This window comes from Mobula hypostoma, chromosome X2, assembly GCF_963921235.1.
Source record: "Mobula hypostoma chromosome X2, sMobHyp1.1, whole genome shotgun sequence".
Lineage (NCBI taxonomy): Eukaryota > Metazoa > Chordata > Chondrichthyes > Myliobatiformes > Myliobatidae > Mobula > Mobula hypostoma.
This window is the reverse complement of record NC_086129.1, coordinates 41,367,466-41,387,808: the sequence shown is the minus strand read 5'-3', so window position 1 is coordinate 41,387,808 and position 20,343 is coordinate 41,367,466. Positions and strand designations below refer to the sequence as shown.

General features: G+C 40.6%; 1 protein-coding gene across 4 annotated transcripts in view; it reads right to left on the bottom strand.

Moving 5' to 3' along the window:
* The window catches only part of kmt2a (lysine (K)-specific methyltransferase 2A), a 194,021-nt gene extending 174,188 nt beyond the window's left edge, over positions 1 to 19,833 (bottom strand). For all 4 annotated transcript variants that reach the window (XR_010016608.1, XM_063038155.1, XM_063038156.1 and 1 more), the window contains exon 1: positions 19,651 to 19,833. Coding sequence is in view for 3 of the 4 variants with exons in the window: in XM_063038155.1 (XP_062894225.1) it covers positions 19,651 to 19,833 (183 nt within the window). In the remaining variant the exon portion in view is untranslated. The remainder of the gene's footprint in view (positions 1 to 19,650) is intronic.
* Positions 19,834 to 20,343: the final 510 nt, after the last annotated feature.

Sequence of the window (20,343 nt, the reverse complement as noted above, 5' to 3'; positions counted from 1 at the left end):
GTTACACAAATCAGACAATTAAGTTGACATGTATGTACCATAAAAACAAAAAGAAATGCACTAAACTTTTACAAATGGGCATTCCTTGCTTCTGTATTGTCAAATCCACTAAGTAAAATTACAGATTTTACTGGTTTAGATTCCAGAATCTAATTCGTTCTATTAGATAACCTCAGAAGTTAGCATTAGTGTAAGCAGCTTTAGTTGGGGACAGATTAAAAAAAGAGAACATCAGATAAAGTAGCAAACATACGTTCGCTGTCCACCCAAGCAAGCAATGTCTCCCTCCTGAACATACCATCACTACTATTCAGACAACTTTGGCAAAAAAGAGCAATCACTTCTCATGAAGCTCAGCCAGTATGACAGACTACATTCAAGGGAAAAACACTGAAGATAGAAAGTATGAGAGTTTGTAAACATTACTTGCTTTTTACACTTTACTCCAGCTGAGGCCAGAATTTTGTCTCATAGCTAGAAATATGCATTGTACAAGGACGAAAAGTTGAAAACTGAGAAATTATTTAATGTACTGGTGACTTAAACTCATTGCAACTGAACATCAAAGACCATTTCTTCTGCAAACTCTGAACAAATCTATGAATTCTACTGCAAGAACTTAAACTGGTTAAGTTCTACATAAATTTTCTCTGACAGATGAACAGAATATTTCTTTATGGCAGCATAAAGATCACTAGATTTCAGTGTCATTTCCAACTCAGCTAATGGCATCATTTACCCAAAAACAGCATGAGAATTCTTGGGGGAAAAAAATCACTTTATAATTATCCCTCACCTCTATTTCTAACCAAATTATTATTAAGTAGATTCAAAACAATCCTTATTCAGGAGTTGTTTGATTGATTCTAAAATATGTGCTTACTACACTAAATGAATTCTAAAATACAAATTAAGTATGTATTTTAGAATGAAGTTTAGAATTGCAATCAACGTTGGATGAGAAATGGCTTTCTGATGTCAATCACTTCGATGTACGCAAATGCAACAGCCCAAATATACCATGTGTAGATATACAAATGTGCAATGAGATGCAACATAGAACAGTACAATGTTGGACAGGCCATTCAGCCTTTGATGTTGTGCTGATCTTGATGCCAACATGGTAAATAAATGTCCTCTCCTGTGTATCATCCATTTCCCTCCATTTCCTTCAGATTCATGTGTCTATCTAAAAACCTCGAACTCCAAACTGATTGATTCCACTGCAACACACACAAAATGCTGTCTCTTTTCCATAGATGCTACCTGGCCTGCTGAGTTCCTCCGGCATTTTGTGTGTTCTTTGGATTTCCAGCATCTGCAGGTTTCTCATGTTTGTGCATGATTCCACTATGACCCCATTAATCTATACTAAGGACCTACCATACTGTGTAAAATACTGGCTCCTTACAATGCCTTTAAACTCTCCCCCCTCCAACTTTAAAAGCATGTCCTCTCGCGTTTGAAATTTCTATCCTTGGGAAAAAGATTCTGACTGTCTACTCAATCTATGTCATATATAAAGGACTGTCCTCCACACTTCAACAATTCCACCAGTCTTGGTGTCATCCGCAAACTTGCTTATCCACCTATTTACATTTTCATTCACATTATTGATATATATCATAAACAATCCTTGCAGAATACCATTGGTCACAGAACCTCAGCCAATTCTGAATCCAAACTTCCAATTTACCCTGAATCACATGCATCTTCACCCTCTGAATTAACTTACAATGAGGGACCTCATCAAATACCTTATACATCCATATAGATAATGCCCACTGGGCATTAATTTGTCACTTCCTCAAAAAACTCGAGCACTTTTGTAAAGCATTAACTACCCTGCACAAAGCCACACTGACTGTCCCACAGCAGGCCATGCCTTTCAAAATGCTCATAAATCCTGTCCCTCAGTATCCTCTCCAATAACTTCCCAACACTGATGTGAGCGCTACTAGCCTACAATTATCTGAATTATTCCTACTTCTTTTCTTATACCAAAGCACATTTGCTACTTTCCAGTTCTCTGGGACCTCACCTGTTGCTTGTGAGAACGCAAAGATGTTTGTCAAAGGCCCTGCAATCTCCTCACTTGCTTATTTCAATATTCTGGATATATATTTGCAAGAAAAAGTTTGTGAACCTTTTGCAATTACCGGGTTTTCTGCATTAATTACTCATAAAATGTAGTCTGATTTTCATCCAAGTCACAATAATAGACAAACACAATCTACTCCAACTAATAACACAAACAATTGTACCTCTTCTTGTCAATACTGAGTACACCATTTAAACTATCAGTCTAGGTTCAAAAAAAGTATGTGAGCCTCTGAGATAATGCCTTCCACAAAAGCTATTTGGAGTCACGTGTTCCAATCAATGAGATGAGATTGGAAGTGTGGGTTGGAGAGGTGCCCTGCCCTATAAGAAACATACAAAGTCAGGTTACTGCCATAGCCCGATCTTCTCAAGAAAGATCTGTTTATGTTCACCATGCCTCGATCAAAACAACTTTCAGAGGACGTTAGAAGAAGAATTGTAGAGATGCATGAAGCTGGAAAAGGCTACAGAAGCATTTCTAAATACCTGAGTGTTCATCAATCCACAGTAAGAGAAATTGTCTACAAATGGAGAAAATTCAGTACTGTTGCTACTCTCCTGGAGTGGGTGTCCTGCAAAGATCACAGCATGCAATGCAGAAAAAGAACCCAAGGGCAACAGCAAAAGTTCTGCAGAAATCTCTGGAACTTGCTAAAGTCTCTGTTCATGTGTCCACTCTAAGAAAAATACTGAACAAGAATGGTGTTCATGGAAGGACACCACAGAGAAAACCACTGCTCTCCAAAAAAAACATTGCTACAGGTCTCAAGTTTGCAAAAAACCACCTAGATATTCCACAACACTTCTGGGACAATGTTCTGTGGACAGATGAGGCAAAAGTTGAACTTTTTGGCAGAAATGCACATTGCTATCTTTGGAGGAAAAAGGACACTGCACAACACCACCAAAACCTCATCCCAACTGTGAAGCATGGTGGAAGGAGCATTATGGTTTGGGACTGCTTTGCTGTTTCAGGGTCGGGACAGCTTGCAATTGTTGAGGGAAAAAAGAATTCAATAGTATATCAAGAGATTCTACAACAGAATGTCAAGAAAGCAGTCTGTAAACCTGAATCTTAATAGAAGTTGGATAATGCAACAAGACAATGATCCACAACACAAGAATAAACCAACAACAGAATGGTTTAAAAAGAAGAAAATTTATGCTTCGGAATGGCCATGTCAGAGTCCAGACCTTAACCCAATTGAGATCCTGTGGCATGACCTGAAGAGGGCTGTTCATGCAAAGTATCCTAGAAATATTGATGAACTGAAACAGTTTTGTATGGAGGAATGGTCTAAAATTCCTCCTTACCATTGTGTAAGTCTGATCAGCAGCAACAGGAAATGTTTAGTGTAGGTTATTGCTGCTAAAGGAGGTTCTACCAGTTAATAAATACAAACGTTCAGATACTTTTTCTAAACAATGTGTTCAATAAAGACATGAAAAGTACAATTGTTTGTGTTATTACTTTAGGCAGATTGTGTTTGTCTATTATTGTGACTTAGGTGAAGATCAGACTACATTTTATGAGTAACTAATGCAGAAAAACGGGTATAGCAGCACAACCAAAATATAGCAGCACATTAGCATGATCCACACTACTTCACTATCCTCCAATTCCCTCTCTTCAGTAAATACGCAAAATATTCACTTAATACCTCAACCATTTGGTGATAGTAGTCTTTCTTCTTTAAATGATGATTAAATGAACATGGTCCAAACAGCATAAGAAATCCACTGCTCTTGAAAAGTACCATGGATCCTTATGCCAATTTGAGCAGGTAGGCAGCATCTCTGCAGAAATCCTTAGCTGAGTACGAGAAACTTCATATGCTCCATGTACAGTATTGAAATCAGAAGAGATGCAATTTTAAACTCTAGTATTAGAGATGACAAGATCTGCCTAAAAGGGAATATGCTACATAACCAAAGACACACTCTTCTGATTCTGAAGTTACATAAATTGAACTGTTGTGTTTATGGGAGAACTAAATAAGCAAGATTACTTCTAGTGCTCTCATAAAACATAACAGTTCAATTACAAAGCTTCCCAATCAAAGTACCATAGAAGGCTCTTCCTCAAAGTAAGGATATTCCCCAGTTCAGTAAATAAGCGTGAATTAATAGTCTTATTGATTTATTTCCTACATCCAAGGAAGTAAAAATCTTTATGTTGTGTCTCCGTTGCAATGTGCAAGCAATAAAGAGGGGAAATGTGCCCAAGCACTATGATTTTATGCACAATTGTTTTGTATACATGTACAGTCAGATATGCAATCAGATCAATGTGCATTGATAAATCTGATGGCCTGGTGAAAGAAGCTGTCCTAGTGCCTGTTTATCCTGGCCTTAATGCTACAGTTTGTGGTTGAGGTAGCTGGAGTCCCTGGTAATCCTCTGGGCCCTTTTTACACACCTGCTGCTGTAAATGTCCTGAATAGATGAAAGTTCACAGCCACAGATACACTGGGCTGTCCACATCACTCTCTGCGGTGCTCATCGATTGACGGTAGTACAGTTTCCGTTCCAGGCAGTGACACAGCCAGTCAGGATGCTCTCAATGGTGCTCCTGTAGAAAGTCCTGAGGATTTGGGGAGTCATGCCAAATTTCTTTCGCCATCTGAAGTGAAAGAGGCGCTGTTGTGCTTTTTTCACCACACAGCTGGTACATACAGTCCAGGTAAGATCCTCGGTGATGTGTATACTGAGGAACTTGAAATACTCACCCTCTTAACTACAGTCTCACTGATGTTAATAGGGGCTAGCCTGTCACCATTCCTCCCGTAATCCACAATCAACTTCATTTTTTCGACATTGAGGGAGAGGTTGCTTTCTTGGCACCACTGTGTCAGGGCGTTGACTTCTCCTCTGAGGGCCTTCTCATCATTGCTGGAAATAAGGCCCATCAATGTTGTGTCATCTGCAAATTTGATCAGCAGATTGGAGCTGTGTGTATGGCAACACAATCATGGGTGTATAGGGAGTGGGGGGGTGCTCTGGACACAGCCCCAGGGGGCTCCTGTGTTGAGGGTCGGGGGGGGGCGGCAGAGGTGAAGTGATCAGACAGGAAGTCCAGGATCCAGCTGCACAAGGCTAGGTGCAGGCTAAGGTCTCTGAGCTTCTTGTCAAGCCTGGGAGGAATTATGGTGTTGAATGCTGAATTGTAATCCAAGAACAGCATTCTAATACAAGCATCCCTCTTCTCCAGGTGAGAGGGGATGGTGCGCAGTGCTGTAGCTATGGCATCGTCTGGTGGTCGGTTATGTTGGTAGGCGAATTATAAGGGGTCCAGTGTGGTTGGTAGCATTTACAGATGTAGTCCTTGAACAGCCTCTCCAAGCATTTGCTTATGACTGAGGTGAGTGCAACAGGATGCCAATCGTTCAGACATAATACCTTGGTTTTCTTTGGAACAGGAAAATAGTGGATGCTTACAGACCAAAAAAAGTTAACATGTAACAGAATCAAAATCAAAACAACTTCATGTGAAATAAACATACATACACATTGCTCCCTCTTCTGGAAGATTTAAGTCATATGACATTGAGTAAAAATAGACCCTTCTTCCAAATCAGATAACCCATCAATACACCTAACACAAATAACTAAGTGAAGAGGCATCAAATGACGTTCAGATCTACAACCCAGCATCAATCGTCACTTTCAAGATGGAAATAATTACAGAGCTATAATTGCAAAAAGAATAAGACTGTGTAAAAAAGTAAAAACATTTTACAACATTTAAGCATTAGGAGTTATTTATTTCACTGTATTAAAACTAGTTATGATTTCAAACTGTGGCTGAGCAAGTAATTGGTCCAACCCAAACATCTCAAACCGAAAGAAAAATATTTCAATGTTTCCCTTAAAGTCAGTCTCCAATTTCAGCCACACCAAAAGAAACCCTAAGCTTAACACACCTAGACTGTCCCTGCCCCCAAAAATCTGAATGGGAAACATAATGCTATTGAGAACACAAGGCACTACTGTGAAGCATTCCCCACTCTCTGTACCAACATTAGCTACCCTCTCATGAAAACTGGGAACTTGAACAAAGTCGAAGGCATTCATTTATTAAAAATCACATGTGCTCTGAAGCAAACCACACTCTTGAGGAAAACAGGGAACTGGAAAAACGCATGCTGAAAATGGGCACATCCGAGATTTTGATTCAGCTTGGTACCATTTGGCTACTAATACTTTAGCATATGCAGGTTTTGTAAGGCCTTAACTATCAAGTTATGATAATAAAATTGGCAGAGGCTAGAAATACAAATAAAATTAACGTTTCAAGTCAGAGACATTCAAGCTGTGAGTGGGTATAGCAGGTACAATAGACAATAGGTGCAGGAGTAGGCCATTCGGCCCTTCGAGCCAGCACCGCCATTCACTGTGATCATGGCTGATCATCCACAATCAGTATCCAGTTCCTGCCTTATCCCCATAACCTTTGATTCCGCTATCTTTAAGAGCTCTATCCATCTCTTTCTTGAAAGCATCCAGAGACTTGGCCTCCACAGCCTTCTGGGGCAGAGCATTCCATATATCCACCACTCTCTGGGTGAAACAGTTTTTCCTCAACTCCGTTCTAAATGGCCTACCCCTTATTCTTAAACTGTGGCCTCTGGTTCTGGACTCACCCATCAGCAGGAACATGCTTCCTGCCTCCAGCGTGTCCAATCCCTTAATAATCTTATATGTTTCAATAAGATCCCCTCTCAGCCTTCGAAATTCCAGAGTATACAAGCCCAGTCGCTCCGATCTTTCAAAATGTGACAGTCCCGCCATCCCAGGAATTAACCTCGTGAACCTACGCTGCACTCCCTCAATAGCAAGAATGTCCTTCCTCAAATTTGGAGACCAAAACTGCACACAGTACTCCAGGTGTGGTCTCACCAGGGCCCTGTACAACTGCAGAAGGACCTCTTTGCTCTTATACTCAATTCCCCTTGTTATGAAGGCCAGCATGCCATTAGCTTTCTTCACTGCCTGCTGTACTTGCATGCTTGCTTTCAGTAACTGATGGACAAGAACACCTAGATCTCGTTGTACTTCCCCTTTTCCTAACTTGACTCCATTTAGATAATAATCTGCCTTCCTGTTCTTACCACCAAAGTGGATAACCTCACATTTATCCACATTAAACTGCATCTGCCCACTCACCCAGCCTGTCCAAGTCACCCTGCATTCTCATAACATCCTCCTCACATTTCACACTGCCACCCAGCTTTGTGTCATCGGCAAATTTGCTAATGTTACTTTTAATTCCCTCATCTAAATCATTAATGTATATTGTAAACAGCTGCGGTCCCAGCACTGAACCCTGCAGTACCCCACTGGTCACCGCCTGCCATTTCAAAAGGGACCCGTTAATCGCTACTCTTTGTTTTCTGTCAGCCAGCCAATTTTCAATCCATGTCAGTACTCTGCCCCCAATACCATGTGCCCTAATTTTGCCCACTAATCTCCTATGTGGGACTTTATCAAAGGCTTCCTGAAAGTCCAGGTACACTACATCCACTGGCTCACCCTTGTCCATTTTCAATTACACCCTCAAAAAATTCCATAAGATTAGTCAAGCATGCTTTCCCCTTCATAAATCCATGCTGACTCGGACCGATCCTGTTACTCCTATCCAGATGTCTCGTAATTTCATCTTTTATAATTGACTCCAGCATCTTTCCCACCACCGACGTCAGGTTAACTGGTCTATAATTCCCTGTTTTCTCTCTCCCTCCCTTCTTGAAGAGAGGGACAACATTAGCCACCCTCCAATCCACAGGAACTGATCCTGAATCTATAGAACATTGGAAAATGATTACCAATGCGTCCACGATTTCTAAAGCCATCTCCTTAAGTACCCTGGGATGCAGACCATCAGGTCCCGGGGACTTATCAGCCTTCAGACCCAACAGTCTATCCAACACCATTTCCTGCTTAATATAAATTTCCTTCATTTCATCCATTACCCTTGGTCCTTTGGCCACTATTATATCTGGGAGATTGTTTGTGCCTTCCCTAGTGAAGACAGATCCAAAGTACCTGTTCAACTCGCCTGCCATTTCCTTGTTCCCCATAATAAATTCACCCATTTCTGTCTTCAAGGGCCAATTTTGGTCTTAACTATTTTTTTTCCTTTTCACATACCTAAAAAAGCTTTTACTGTCCTCCTTTATATCCTTGGCTAGTTTACCTGAGGTACTATACCTCAGTGTGTGAATTAACTATGACCAGATCACTACTCAATTATTCAGCAAAGGAATAGTACCTCCAGCCCAATTGGCCAACGCTAACCAAGAATCCCATCTAAACTAGTCACATTTACTTGTATTTCAAAGGTTCGAAGGATTATTTATTATCAAAGTATATAACTCTGAAATTCTTCTTCTCCAGGTAACCATAAAACCAAGAAAGAAAATAGAGATCATCAACCCTCAAATCCCTCCTCTCGCACAAAAAATACGAACAAAAACAGAACTGGCACATCAACCCCCGATCCCTCCTTCTGCACAAAAAATAAAAAAGAAAGATCAGGCAAAAAACACAGAATATAAAAACACCTGTGTTTGAAAAGAAAGTCCATAGTTCAAATCCACATCGAAAACGCAGAAAACCTGGGCAACACACTCCCAGCACAGCGGCAGGCTCTCCCCTCCACGGTACATACCAATCGAAAGACAGGCAGCCAGTGCTCACCCTCCGCAGCTGCCTCAATGCTTCAATTGGCACATACAGGTTTCACCCGCTATCCGAAGGTACAGCGTTCCTATGAAATGGTTCATAAGCCGGAATGTCGTAAAGTGAATAAGCAATTATAGATGTCCCCCGCTTTTCAAACGTTCGCTTTACGAAACCTCACTTTTACGAAAGACCTACATTAGTACCCTGTTTTCGCTAACAGAAGGTGTTTTCACTGTTACGAAAAAAATCAGCGCACAAAAAAATCAGTGAGCGATAAAAGGCAGCGCACGCCCCGAGCAGCCGCTCTCCCCCGGATTCGAAACGGCATTCTCACTGGCATTGCTTAAACACGTGCCTGTGAGCAGCCGTTTGCAAGATGAGTTCTGAGGTATTGGAAAAGCCTGAAAGAGCTCATAAGGGTGTTACATTTAGCGTAAAACTAGACATAATTAAGCGTTTAGATTGTGGTGAACGAAGTAAGGACAACATGAGTTTGGCTTGTGGAAGCTGACAAAGATGATGTTGAAGAGGTTTTGGCATCCCATGACCAAGAACTGATAAATGAAGAGCTGATGCAATTGGAAGAGGAAAGGATAACAATCGAAACCGAATGAGTAATGATAAAGTACGACTTTAATTTTGAAAGGGTACGGAGGTTTAGGGGATATTTGCAAGATGGTTTGAGTCCTTACAAAGAATTGTATGATAGAAAAACGCGCGAGATTCAGCAGTCAAGTAAGCCTTCCACATCAGCCACAGCAGACGATGAACCTCGACCTTTGACATCGAGGCAGGCAGTCATAGGAGAAGATGAGTTGCCTGCTCTAATGGAAACAGACGACGAGATGACACCCCAGTGTCCCACCAACCCACGATTCGCGGAGAATGCAGCGGGAGCCGGGAGGCACACAGCACATCTTTAAGAAAAAAGCCGAAATAAACATGCTAATTAATTAGGTGCCACCCCACACGTAAATGTCGGCCCAGATCAGAGGAGATGCAATCAGCAATGATCTGGCCGACAATTACGTGCCAGGCAGCTCCTAATTAATTAGCATGTTTATTTCGGCTTTTTTCTTAAAGATGTGCTGTGTGCCTCCCGGTTACTGCTGCACCCCGCATGCTTCGCAGTTCGGTATCTGTCAGCAGCCTGGAGGGTGGGGGCCACTGCACCACCCAACCTGCGACGACTCAGTCTAACACATCATCAGTGTGCTCGGCGCTGAACCAATTCTGGTAAGTGATACTACACTATACATACATTATTTCTACTTTATATAGGCTGTGTATTTCTACGTGGTATTTGGTATGATTTGGCAGCTTCATAGCTTAAAGGTTACTGGAGAGCGCTTGCGCCGTGTTTTTGCCAACAGCGCTTGTGTGAGATTTTCTGCCAAAAGCGCTCGCGTGAGATTTTCCCTTCGGAGAACAGTGAAAAAGTGGAAAAGTATTGTGGAAAAGTATTTCTACTTTATATAGGCTGTGTATTTATCATATTATTCCTGCTTTTACTATATGTTACTGTTATTTTAGGTTTTATGTGTTATTTGGCATGATTTGGTAAGTTATTTTTGGGTCTGCGAACACTCACAAAATTTTCCCATATAAATAAATGATAATTGCTTCTAGGAACGCTCTACCTTCGGATGGCGGGGGAAACCTGTACCATTTATTAATATGGGAAAAAATTTTTGAGTTTTCCCAGACCCAAAAAATAACCTACAAAATTATGCCAAGTAACACATAAAACCTAAAATAACAGTAACATATAGTAAAAGTAGGAATGATGATAAATACACAGCCTATATAAAGTAGAAATACTCTTCTGCAGCACTGTCTAGCGCAGCGAAAATCTTGCGGAAGCACTCTCAGCAGAAACACTCTCTCCAGTAACCTTTAAGCTATGAAACTGCCAAATCATACCAAATAACACATAAAACTAAACAGCCTATATAAAATAGAAATAATGTATATACAGTGTAGCTTCACTTACCGGAATCAGGAAGACTCCAATAAATTGCAGTTTCATCACAGTTAAACACTTGCTTATACGAATAACCACCTTACGCAATCGGCAATCGCCTCTGATCTGGGCCGACATTTATGTGCCAGGCGGCACCTAATTAATTAGCTTATTTTGGCTTTTTTTTAAAAAGATGTGCTGGGTGCATTCTGACTACCGCTGCACAACTGCATTCTTCGCGGCAACGTATCGGTCTGGGGCCTGGAGGTTGGGGACCACTGCTTAAACTATGAAGCTGCCCTCGCCTCCGAAACCGATCAACCACTCGTGACTACCTTTAAATTCCACTTTCGCAACACTTTCATCACCATCATCCAGTACTTTCTGTTTCAGCTTATTAAAAAGACTGATTTCTCCTTAAGTATAAGAAGACTTAACGGAACACCATGCTTCGTACACCCATCAATCCACTCAAGCAATAGACTTTCTATTTTATCCATTATCGGATGCCGACTAAGAGAGACCACTTTGCTACAAGCAGAACCAACAGTAACACTCGGCAGCTTACAAAATTCTTTCTCTGCATATAAATAGTGCAAATGGTGGACGCAGGCAAGTTCAATGTGCGGACAATGTCCTTACTTCGTTCACCACGATCGAAATGCTTAATTACGTCTAGTCTTACACTAAGTGTAACACACTTACGAGCTCTTTTAGGCTTTTCCAATACCTTAGAACTCATCTTGCTAATGGATGCACAAAATAAATCGAGATAAAGCACGTGTTTAAGCAACGCCGGCTAAAATGCAGTTCCGGGGCAGAAGCCTGGCTGTTCGGGCACACGCTGCCTTTTTTCGTAACAGTGAAAACACCTTCTTAGCAAAAACAGGTAACTAATGTAGGTTTTTCGTAACAGCGAGGTGTCGTAAAGCGAACGTTCGGAAAACGGGAGCCACCTGTAATGGAAGATCTAATCGGCGAAATGGAGTCAAACATCAGCTTGCGCCCCATACCACAGCCTATCCACTACGAGGTTCATGCACGCTGCCTCTGTCTCCAAAAACCTTCTTAGAGACTGCAGAGCGCTAGAAGACCCAAACCATCTCCAAACTTCTGCATTCGCCTTGTTTCAATCTCCCTCATCGCCTTAATCAGCGAACGATGGAAGCTTTAATCGGCGAAATGGAGTCAAACATCAGCTTGTGCCCCACAGCCTGCCTACCATGAAGTTCATTCATGCTGCCTGTCTCCTGGAACCCTCTCAGAAACTGCAGAGTGCTGGAACACCCAAACAATCTCCAACCAGCAAATCACAGGCTCAAATCATATCCAAGACGAAAAACAAACATAAAAGACATAAAAGTGAAATATATGGTTTCATGATCTATCCAGAGGACGTCAGCCGAAGGAGCATTTTACGCAGGTACCATCTTGACCAGAAGGTCTTTCGTACACTTGGCCCATATCCCTCAACCTTTCCCATCTTGTACTTGTCAAAGTGTCTTTTAAACATTGTTAGTGTGCTTGTCTCAACCACTTCTTTACCAGCTCATTCCATATATGGACCACTCTCTGGGTGGAAACCTTGCCCATAAAATTCCTTTTTTTTTAAATTTCTCCCACTTATCTTTAAGCCTATGTGCTCTAGTTAGCAAGACACCAAATAGATCAGGTTGAAATCTAATCATAATAGAATGTACGACTATGTTCATTTAATAGGAAATTCCCAAAACTTAGCCAACAATTTTATGAATTATAGACTGTTTTTGACACTGGAGATTGTGATTTGGTCAAAGGCCTAACAACCTTTAATCCTACTTCCAATACTTGGTCTGTAAATTGTACAGAGTTATTGCTCTTCAACAACACTTCAGTTTATTTTAAAGACGCAATGATGGTTTCCATCTCAAGCCATTCAGATAGCAAGTTCCAAATCCTTATGTTACTATTTTCCTGTTTCCACCAATAATTTTCATTTTCACTCCCTAATTGTTGGCATCTCATTTTCCACCCTCTCTGCCCCTGTATATAACAGGATTCTCCATTTGGTGTTCTCTGCCCCAAATAAAGTCACCCCAACCTATGCAGTCTTCCCTCAGTTAGTTTCCATGTCCTGGTAACATTGTCTTAAATCTCTTCTGTACTCCTTCCAGTACAGTCACATCTTTGCTGGAATGACCAGAACGGTACACCAAGTTCTAGACATTGCCTAACAAGAATTGGATGTAACTACAGCACAGTCTATTTACTCTTGTATTGTCTCCATATATCAAGAGAAGCATCTTGTATACATTTTTAAATCAGCTTACCTCTCTGTCCAGCTACTTTTAAAGTTTGTGACAATGCACTCTAAATCTCTTGGTCCAATATTCTCTTATTACATTTCTTTGTCTCGTCACACCTCCACACCTGCTTTATATCACAAAAAATTAGATTAAATATAATTTGCCATTTTTCTTCCCAACTAATCAGATCATGCAAATGATTAGTTGGGCAGATCTTGCATCAACTCAAACCACCAACAATCCCTCACAGATGTTGCTTGACTGAGAGTTTTCCAGCATTTTATTATTTGCTCCAAATTCCAACACCTTCTGCCTTATGTCTCCATACTACTCCACGGCTCTTCCTCTCTGACAGGGATTCTACAAGTCCCTCGCACTGTCCTCCCTCTGTTGTTTCCACTTCTCTTCAACATCATTACTGATCCTGATGAAAATCTCAACCTGAAATGCCGACCACTCCTTTGCCTCCACAAATGCTGCAAGATCTGCTGAGTTCTTCCAGCAATTTGTTTTCTGAACCAATTTTTGTATGGGAAATTTTTGTATTATTGACAAAGTTCTTCATCATGTCCCCTACATACAAATCTGCCAATATGTACCAACAAAAAGGGATCAATTACTGAGCCTTGGCAAACCCCAGTGCAAATAGCCTCCCAGGCAAAAAGAATATCCATCAACCCTTACTCTCTTGCTTTGTGCCAGTGATCAGAATTTGGATCAAAACTAAGACTCTCCTTAGATTCCCATGTAAATTTACTTTTCTGAGCAAAACAGAAAATGCTAGAAGTACTCAAAAAATCCTCAACTGAAACTCTGACCATTTCACTCCCCTCAGATGCCACTTGAGCTTTTAATTATTTTCAGCATTATGTTTTTTTTGATAACTAGCATTTGCAACTTTTTGATACAGTAACTTTAGATCAGTCTGCTGTGTGGAGCTTTTCTACAATTAATTATTTCATCCAAGACAGGAGATAGCCATATGGCCCAGAGTACCTACAAGCTCCCACAAACTAATCCCTTCAGTCTCATTTCCCAACAGTCTTGCAATTGGACCTTTCTCATGTGCTCAATCACCCTCCCCCAATTTGTTCGCCACTTACTAATGTTAAGGGGTAATTTAGAGCAGCCAATTAACCCAACAGCATATTTTTGGGATGACGGTGCTTCAAGAGCAGCCAAACTCAGTCATAGGGCAAACATCAAACAAGCACCACCAGAACTCAGAATCAAACCCAGCACCCCAAAGCTGCAAGCCTACAGAACTCAACAATGCCACACCACATTACCTAAAATCATATAAACTGTATCAAAAATAAGCTATCATAGAATTCCTCAAAATAAATTCAACTAGACAAGGCCTTGAATCTATGCTGTCATAGTCAGTCATAGAGCACTACCTTTAATTTATTGACAACCATCTAAATAATCACCATCCCTCAGAACAGATTCTGAGAACATGCCACAACTAAAGTTAACATAACTGCCTTGTAATGTGGGGTGCATCTTTGCCTCTCTTTTAAAGCAATATAATATTAGTAACCCTACAATCTACTGTGGATGGAAATCACTAAATCAGTCAGAGTCTCCTTCCCCTCAGAGGGATCTAGGCCACATGCATCAGAGAGGAATTTGTTCTCCTGCTTCTTTTAAAAGGCTTGGAATACAATTCATCTAGGCATAGGAATCTATCCACTTTCAAAGATGCTAAACCCTTAACTTAATACTTCCTTTTTTACTCATCCCATCCACTGTCTCACACATTACTACATCAACACTACCCAGTTCTTTTGCAGTTATTTTTATTAAGAACCTTACCCACATGCTTAAGGCCCATATTGGATATTGTTTTCACCTTACTGATCCTCTTATTCACAACATACTCAGAAATTCTCTTTGATTTTATTTTTATGTCTTCCCTTTGCTTTAATTTCCCTTGCACCCTAACATTGCCTATATTATTCTAGGCTTTCTACAATATTAAACCCCTTTTGATGCCTCATTCCACCTGCACAGCTCTCATCATTCAGGGAGCTTTGAATACAGCAATCACCAATGTAAATATGCAAAGCAGCACAAGGCCATAGGGCATAAAAGAATCAGGCGATAGAGCCCATTAGGTTTGCTCTGCCATTCTACCATGGCAGATTTATTTTCCCTCTCAACCTAATTTTCCTGCCTTCCTGACCATCCCCCCCCCCAGTAACCTTTGACATCCATAGTAATCAAGAACCCATCAACCTCGCCTTTGAGGATGGCTCTGTAGAGTGGTTAGCAAAACACTATTACAGCGCCAGCTACCCGGGTTAAATTCCACTGCTGTAAGGAGTTTGTACGCTCTCCCCGTGACTACAGGGGTTTCCTCCGGGTGCTCTAGTTTCCTCCCACATCCCAAAGGTTAAAGGTTAATTGGGCACTGCAGGCTCATTGGGTTAGAAGGGCCTGTTACCATGTTACATCTCCAAACAAACTAAATACAAATAAATATTTCCAATGACCTGCACAGCTGTCTGTGGCAATGAATTCTACAAATTTACCAGCCTCTGGCTAAAGAAATTCCTCTGTTACGTTCTGAAGGAATGCCCTATTATTCTGAGGCTGTTCCCTCTGGTCCTAAACTCTCCCACTATTGGACACATTCTCTCCATCAACAGTCAAAGGCTCCTCATGCATTCATCATTTAATTCCCAGGACCATTCTCTCTAATTGGACCAACACATCCTTTCTTAGATACGAGACCCAAAACTACCTGCAATACTCCAAATATTTTTGACCAATGCCTTATAGAGCCTGAGCATTACATCCTTGCTTTTATAATCTAGTCATCTTAAAATGAACGTCAGTATTGTATTTGCTTCTTACTACTGACTCAACCTGCAAGTTAACTTTTAGGGAATCTGCACGAGGATGCTAAGTCCCTTTGCACTTCTGATTTCTGAATTTGTTCCCTATTTAGAAAACAGTCTACACCTTTATTCCTTCTACCAAAGTGCATGACCATACACTTCCTGACACTATTCCATCTGCCACTTCTTTGCCCATTCTCCTAATCTGTCCAAGTCCTTCTGCACACTCCCTGCTCCTCCAGCTACCATTGTATCACCCGCAAATTTGGCCACAAAGCCAATAATTCTGTCATCCAGATCATTAACATATAACGTGTAAAGAAATGGTTCCAACACTGACCCCTGCGGAACACCACTAGTCACCGGCAGCCAACCAGAAAAGACCCCCTTTACTCCCATTCTTTGACCTGTTAATGAAGTGAAGAAACTCCCTCAATCATTCTATCAATTAACTTTAATTCATATTGCAGTTAGTAACTTTTTGGAAGGAAATAAATCCATCTGCTCACTGCATCTATGCCTCAACTTTATGCCACTTAAATTTTGCTCAGTCTGCGCTGTCTCAAAGCAAGTAGTCTCACTTAGTTTCTCCTCTGAACTTTAATTCTCTAGACCTATAAACATTCTCATAAGTTGCCTCTCCAGGATTATCACGTTTTATGCATTATGGCACACAGATTTGTACAAACTATTTCAGCTGTGCCCTAATTCATTATATAGATCTAATATAATCACTTTTCTCCTTTTATGCTTTACAGTATGAAGTTTTCAGTATGTGAAGCTAAGTCAACTGGACATCTGAAATCAACACACTCAGCATCTGAGGAAAGAGAAAGTAAGTTGATGCTTAGGTTTCTTTTCTACAGATGCTGGCCAACCCGCTGAGCGTTTCTAGCATCTTCTCTTAGTCAGCGTCCAGTACTTTTATGCAGTTATACTGCTTGGGGCATCTGAGTTTAATTTCAACATCATCTATAAGGAGTATGTAAATCCTCCCCATGGAATCATGGATATTCTCTGGGTGCTCCAGTTTCCTCCAACAGTCCAATGACATAGGTTAATTGGTCATTGTAAATTGTCCTATGATTAGGCTAGGGTTAAAGCAGGGGTTGCTGGGCAGTGTGGCTCGAAGGGCCCGAAGGGCCGGAAGGGCCTGTTCCACACTGTTTCTCAATAAATAAATAAAACATATATAAACTTATCTTCTGAGATTAATTCTCCAAAGTGTTGCTGTATCTTGCTACAATGTGCTGAATACAGATCAATAAATTCACTTCCGGAGATGTAACCCCTGAATCATTATTGTAGTTACAAATTTAAACCCAAGTGAAAAGTGCATCAGTAAGTGACAGAAGATGTTATTTTAAAAATGCACTGGGTAGATGGGGAAAAAAGACAAGATAAGACAAGATTGTAATATTCTGAAATCTCATCTTTAAACAAATAGGTTTCCAGCACTCTATTCAGCATTCCATCCTAGATACTGCATCATTCAGATTGAAAGGTTCCACTTTTTAAAATCACCTGTATCATATTATCCCAGCTGATTTCAGCCAGAACATGATTTGCTCTGAAAAATGCTGATTTGTAGGAGTGTGATGTTGTGGAAAGAAGGTACAATTTAAAAAAATCAAACTAGATTATGTAGATCTCAGAGAAGTGTGAGATTGGCATCTGCTAAAATACAAGTCATTTAAAATACCAATGAAGCATTTTGTTCTCCAAAATCTGTGGGGCTGGGTCAATAAAAGTTTATTCACAATCAGAAGATACAAAGTAAACAAATAGAAAACCTGCATCCAAAAACACCATATACAAAGCTCAGTATAAAACTTATTGCTCTACGTCCTTGGTCAAGTGGATGACAGAGTTTTCTGAAAACTGTTCCACCCCTTATAGCGCAAGTATTCAGTATTTGTGAAACACTCCAGTACAAGTAATTACTTTGGGTTCCATCACTGGATTTTGATGATGTCAGCAATGTCAGAGGTCATACTACAAGTCCCAGCATTCCAAGATTACAGCTGTGAAAAGTGGGTTCCCAAACTTGGCTTCTTTCTAAAAATATTAACAAAAGTGTGACTGTGTGATATAGATCAGTGGCCGTAAACTTCAAGCTAGTAATGGCCTCTGACAAATCAAACTCACCTGCCAAATTCAGACATGCAAAAATCAGCTGAATAATATCAAAAAAGAAAGTCTGACAAAGGATTGAATATTTTCATCATGATCAACAGAAGCTGGCCACATATTTTATTTCACATCAAACCTAAGATACTGTCAATGACAGTTTGTAGGAATATGGAAAAATGACAATTCTGCATTTTAAGGTAATCAGATGATACATCATGGACAGTACATTGCAGGAAATATAAACCCCCTGCCCTTTAACTGGATACTCCAGAGCTACTCATCAATAGACTTTTCTTAAATACTTAGTCACAAATATATATACATAGTAGCACTCCATGTTCCTATACTTGTTGCACATCATTTTAAGATTTTCCCTACTGCACTAACTTTACTTTAACAAAAAAACTATTCATTTTTACAATGGTGCTTCCTTCCCCCCCCCCATTTTATTACGCCCACAACCAGACCCATCTGAAAGAATATTTAAGAAATTCTAAGGTCATTACAACAATAACATCTACACACAAGCATTTTGACACTTGATACAGATTAAAATTGAAGTCCCTTGACATGGTACTTCTGCTGAAAGTTAAGTCTGTGACGCACCTTCTTCAATGCCAGTAAATAACATCCTACTAAACTAGTTAACATCGATCTCAAAAACTTGTACCTAAAACCACAAGAACAGCAATGTGGACTACTCCAAGCAAAATTGAGCTAATACACATTCTGCAAAAGTGCAATACAAGCTGCTCAATACAACTATATGCAAGGAATTAAATTTGTTTTAAACAGTACCAAAAGGGGCTTTTTCCAATTTAAACTGCAACAATCTAGATTACTCAAGTCTCAATTTGAATCGAGTCATAACAGTATACAAAATTGAATCATAAAAGCACTGAAATACTAGACAGGGGGGTGTGGTTAGGAAAGGGTTTGCAAAGAATTCACCAAATTAAAAAGCGAACTCTATTCCCTGTCAACTCAAAAGCATGAGTCAAGGCTAATGAGACTATACTAACAACTACAACCCCTACCCCAAAAAACCCCTGACTCCACTGAACGTAGAAACAAAATTAATTTCAGTTTGAAGTTGATGACCGGATATTTGCAAATGCTTCAGAAAATATACGGTGAATGGAAAACTAATGATGCAATTTTTAAATGCACATTTGCATACACAAGCATTGAAAGTAAGTGGATGAAGCGAGTGCAAAGGCAGTATATTTTAAAAAGCTAGGCAGAATTTGCATCATGAACATGATGGCGGTCGCTGGAGGAAAGCCCGCCAAACAGGTGATTAGAAATGCAGGAGCCAGGGTGCAACTCCAGCTCAAGGTAACGTAACGTTAATATATTGTAGGATACAATATTTTGTTTTTAATAAGCAAAAAACTTTAAATGGAAACACGTTCCCAATAGAAAACGGCGTTTTTTACTGCCCAAAAAATCCGACCACCTCCCCTCTTGGTGCCTGGATGTCAGATCTGTCACACAGGCCGGTCCTAACGAACACCACTTACTGAAAAATCTTACTGAGATTTTTCCCACTTCAGTAAATGCTGAACCTATGAATTTCCCGTGCATTCCTCAAAAGGACTATTTAAGAAAAAAATCCTTCTTCAAAAAAAATTACCTCACTGCTGCTGCTTTCTCCGAAGAGGTCATGAAACTTGTGAAGGTTTTTGCTGATAGCGGCAGAGACTGGCAATGCGGCGTCGAAACCGCATTTAAAATCATTTTTCAAGCCCAGAATACGCGAGCGTCCTGATTTTTTCCAGGGCCGAGCTGGGAAACGAGTCCGAGCTGTGTGCGCCATTTTAGGGAGTCTGTTTGTGTGTGTTTTGGGGGGGGGGAAGAGAGAGGAGGACCGCCGCCCCGCACTCTGAATTACGCAGCAACCGCGCAGCTGCCGTCACCGGAAGGCAAATGCCTCATTCATCTTCCGGGACCAGAGAGGAAAGTCGAAGGGAAGACACAAGATAGAACTGATCACCCCGCAATCTGAATAGCCCAGCAGACAAATGAAAGCCTTGAAATTGTATTATTCAGAATTCTGGGACCAAAGTGGGAGGGATTTAATAGTCCACCCCGGAACCTGAATTGAATCACTATGGATACACGTGTTGCTACAAGAGGCGACGTTAAAATTCAGCCTTCTGTGCCCCCAAGGAAAACCATAGGATGCTGAATAAATATTCGATACATCGAAACAGTCCCTGGAGAAATTATACAATAATCAGCAGCCGGGGCCACGGTACCGTTAACCTTGTATCAGTGTAGTTCAACACTAAGCGGTAGTAAATAGGTACAATTTTAATATACACGA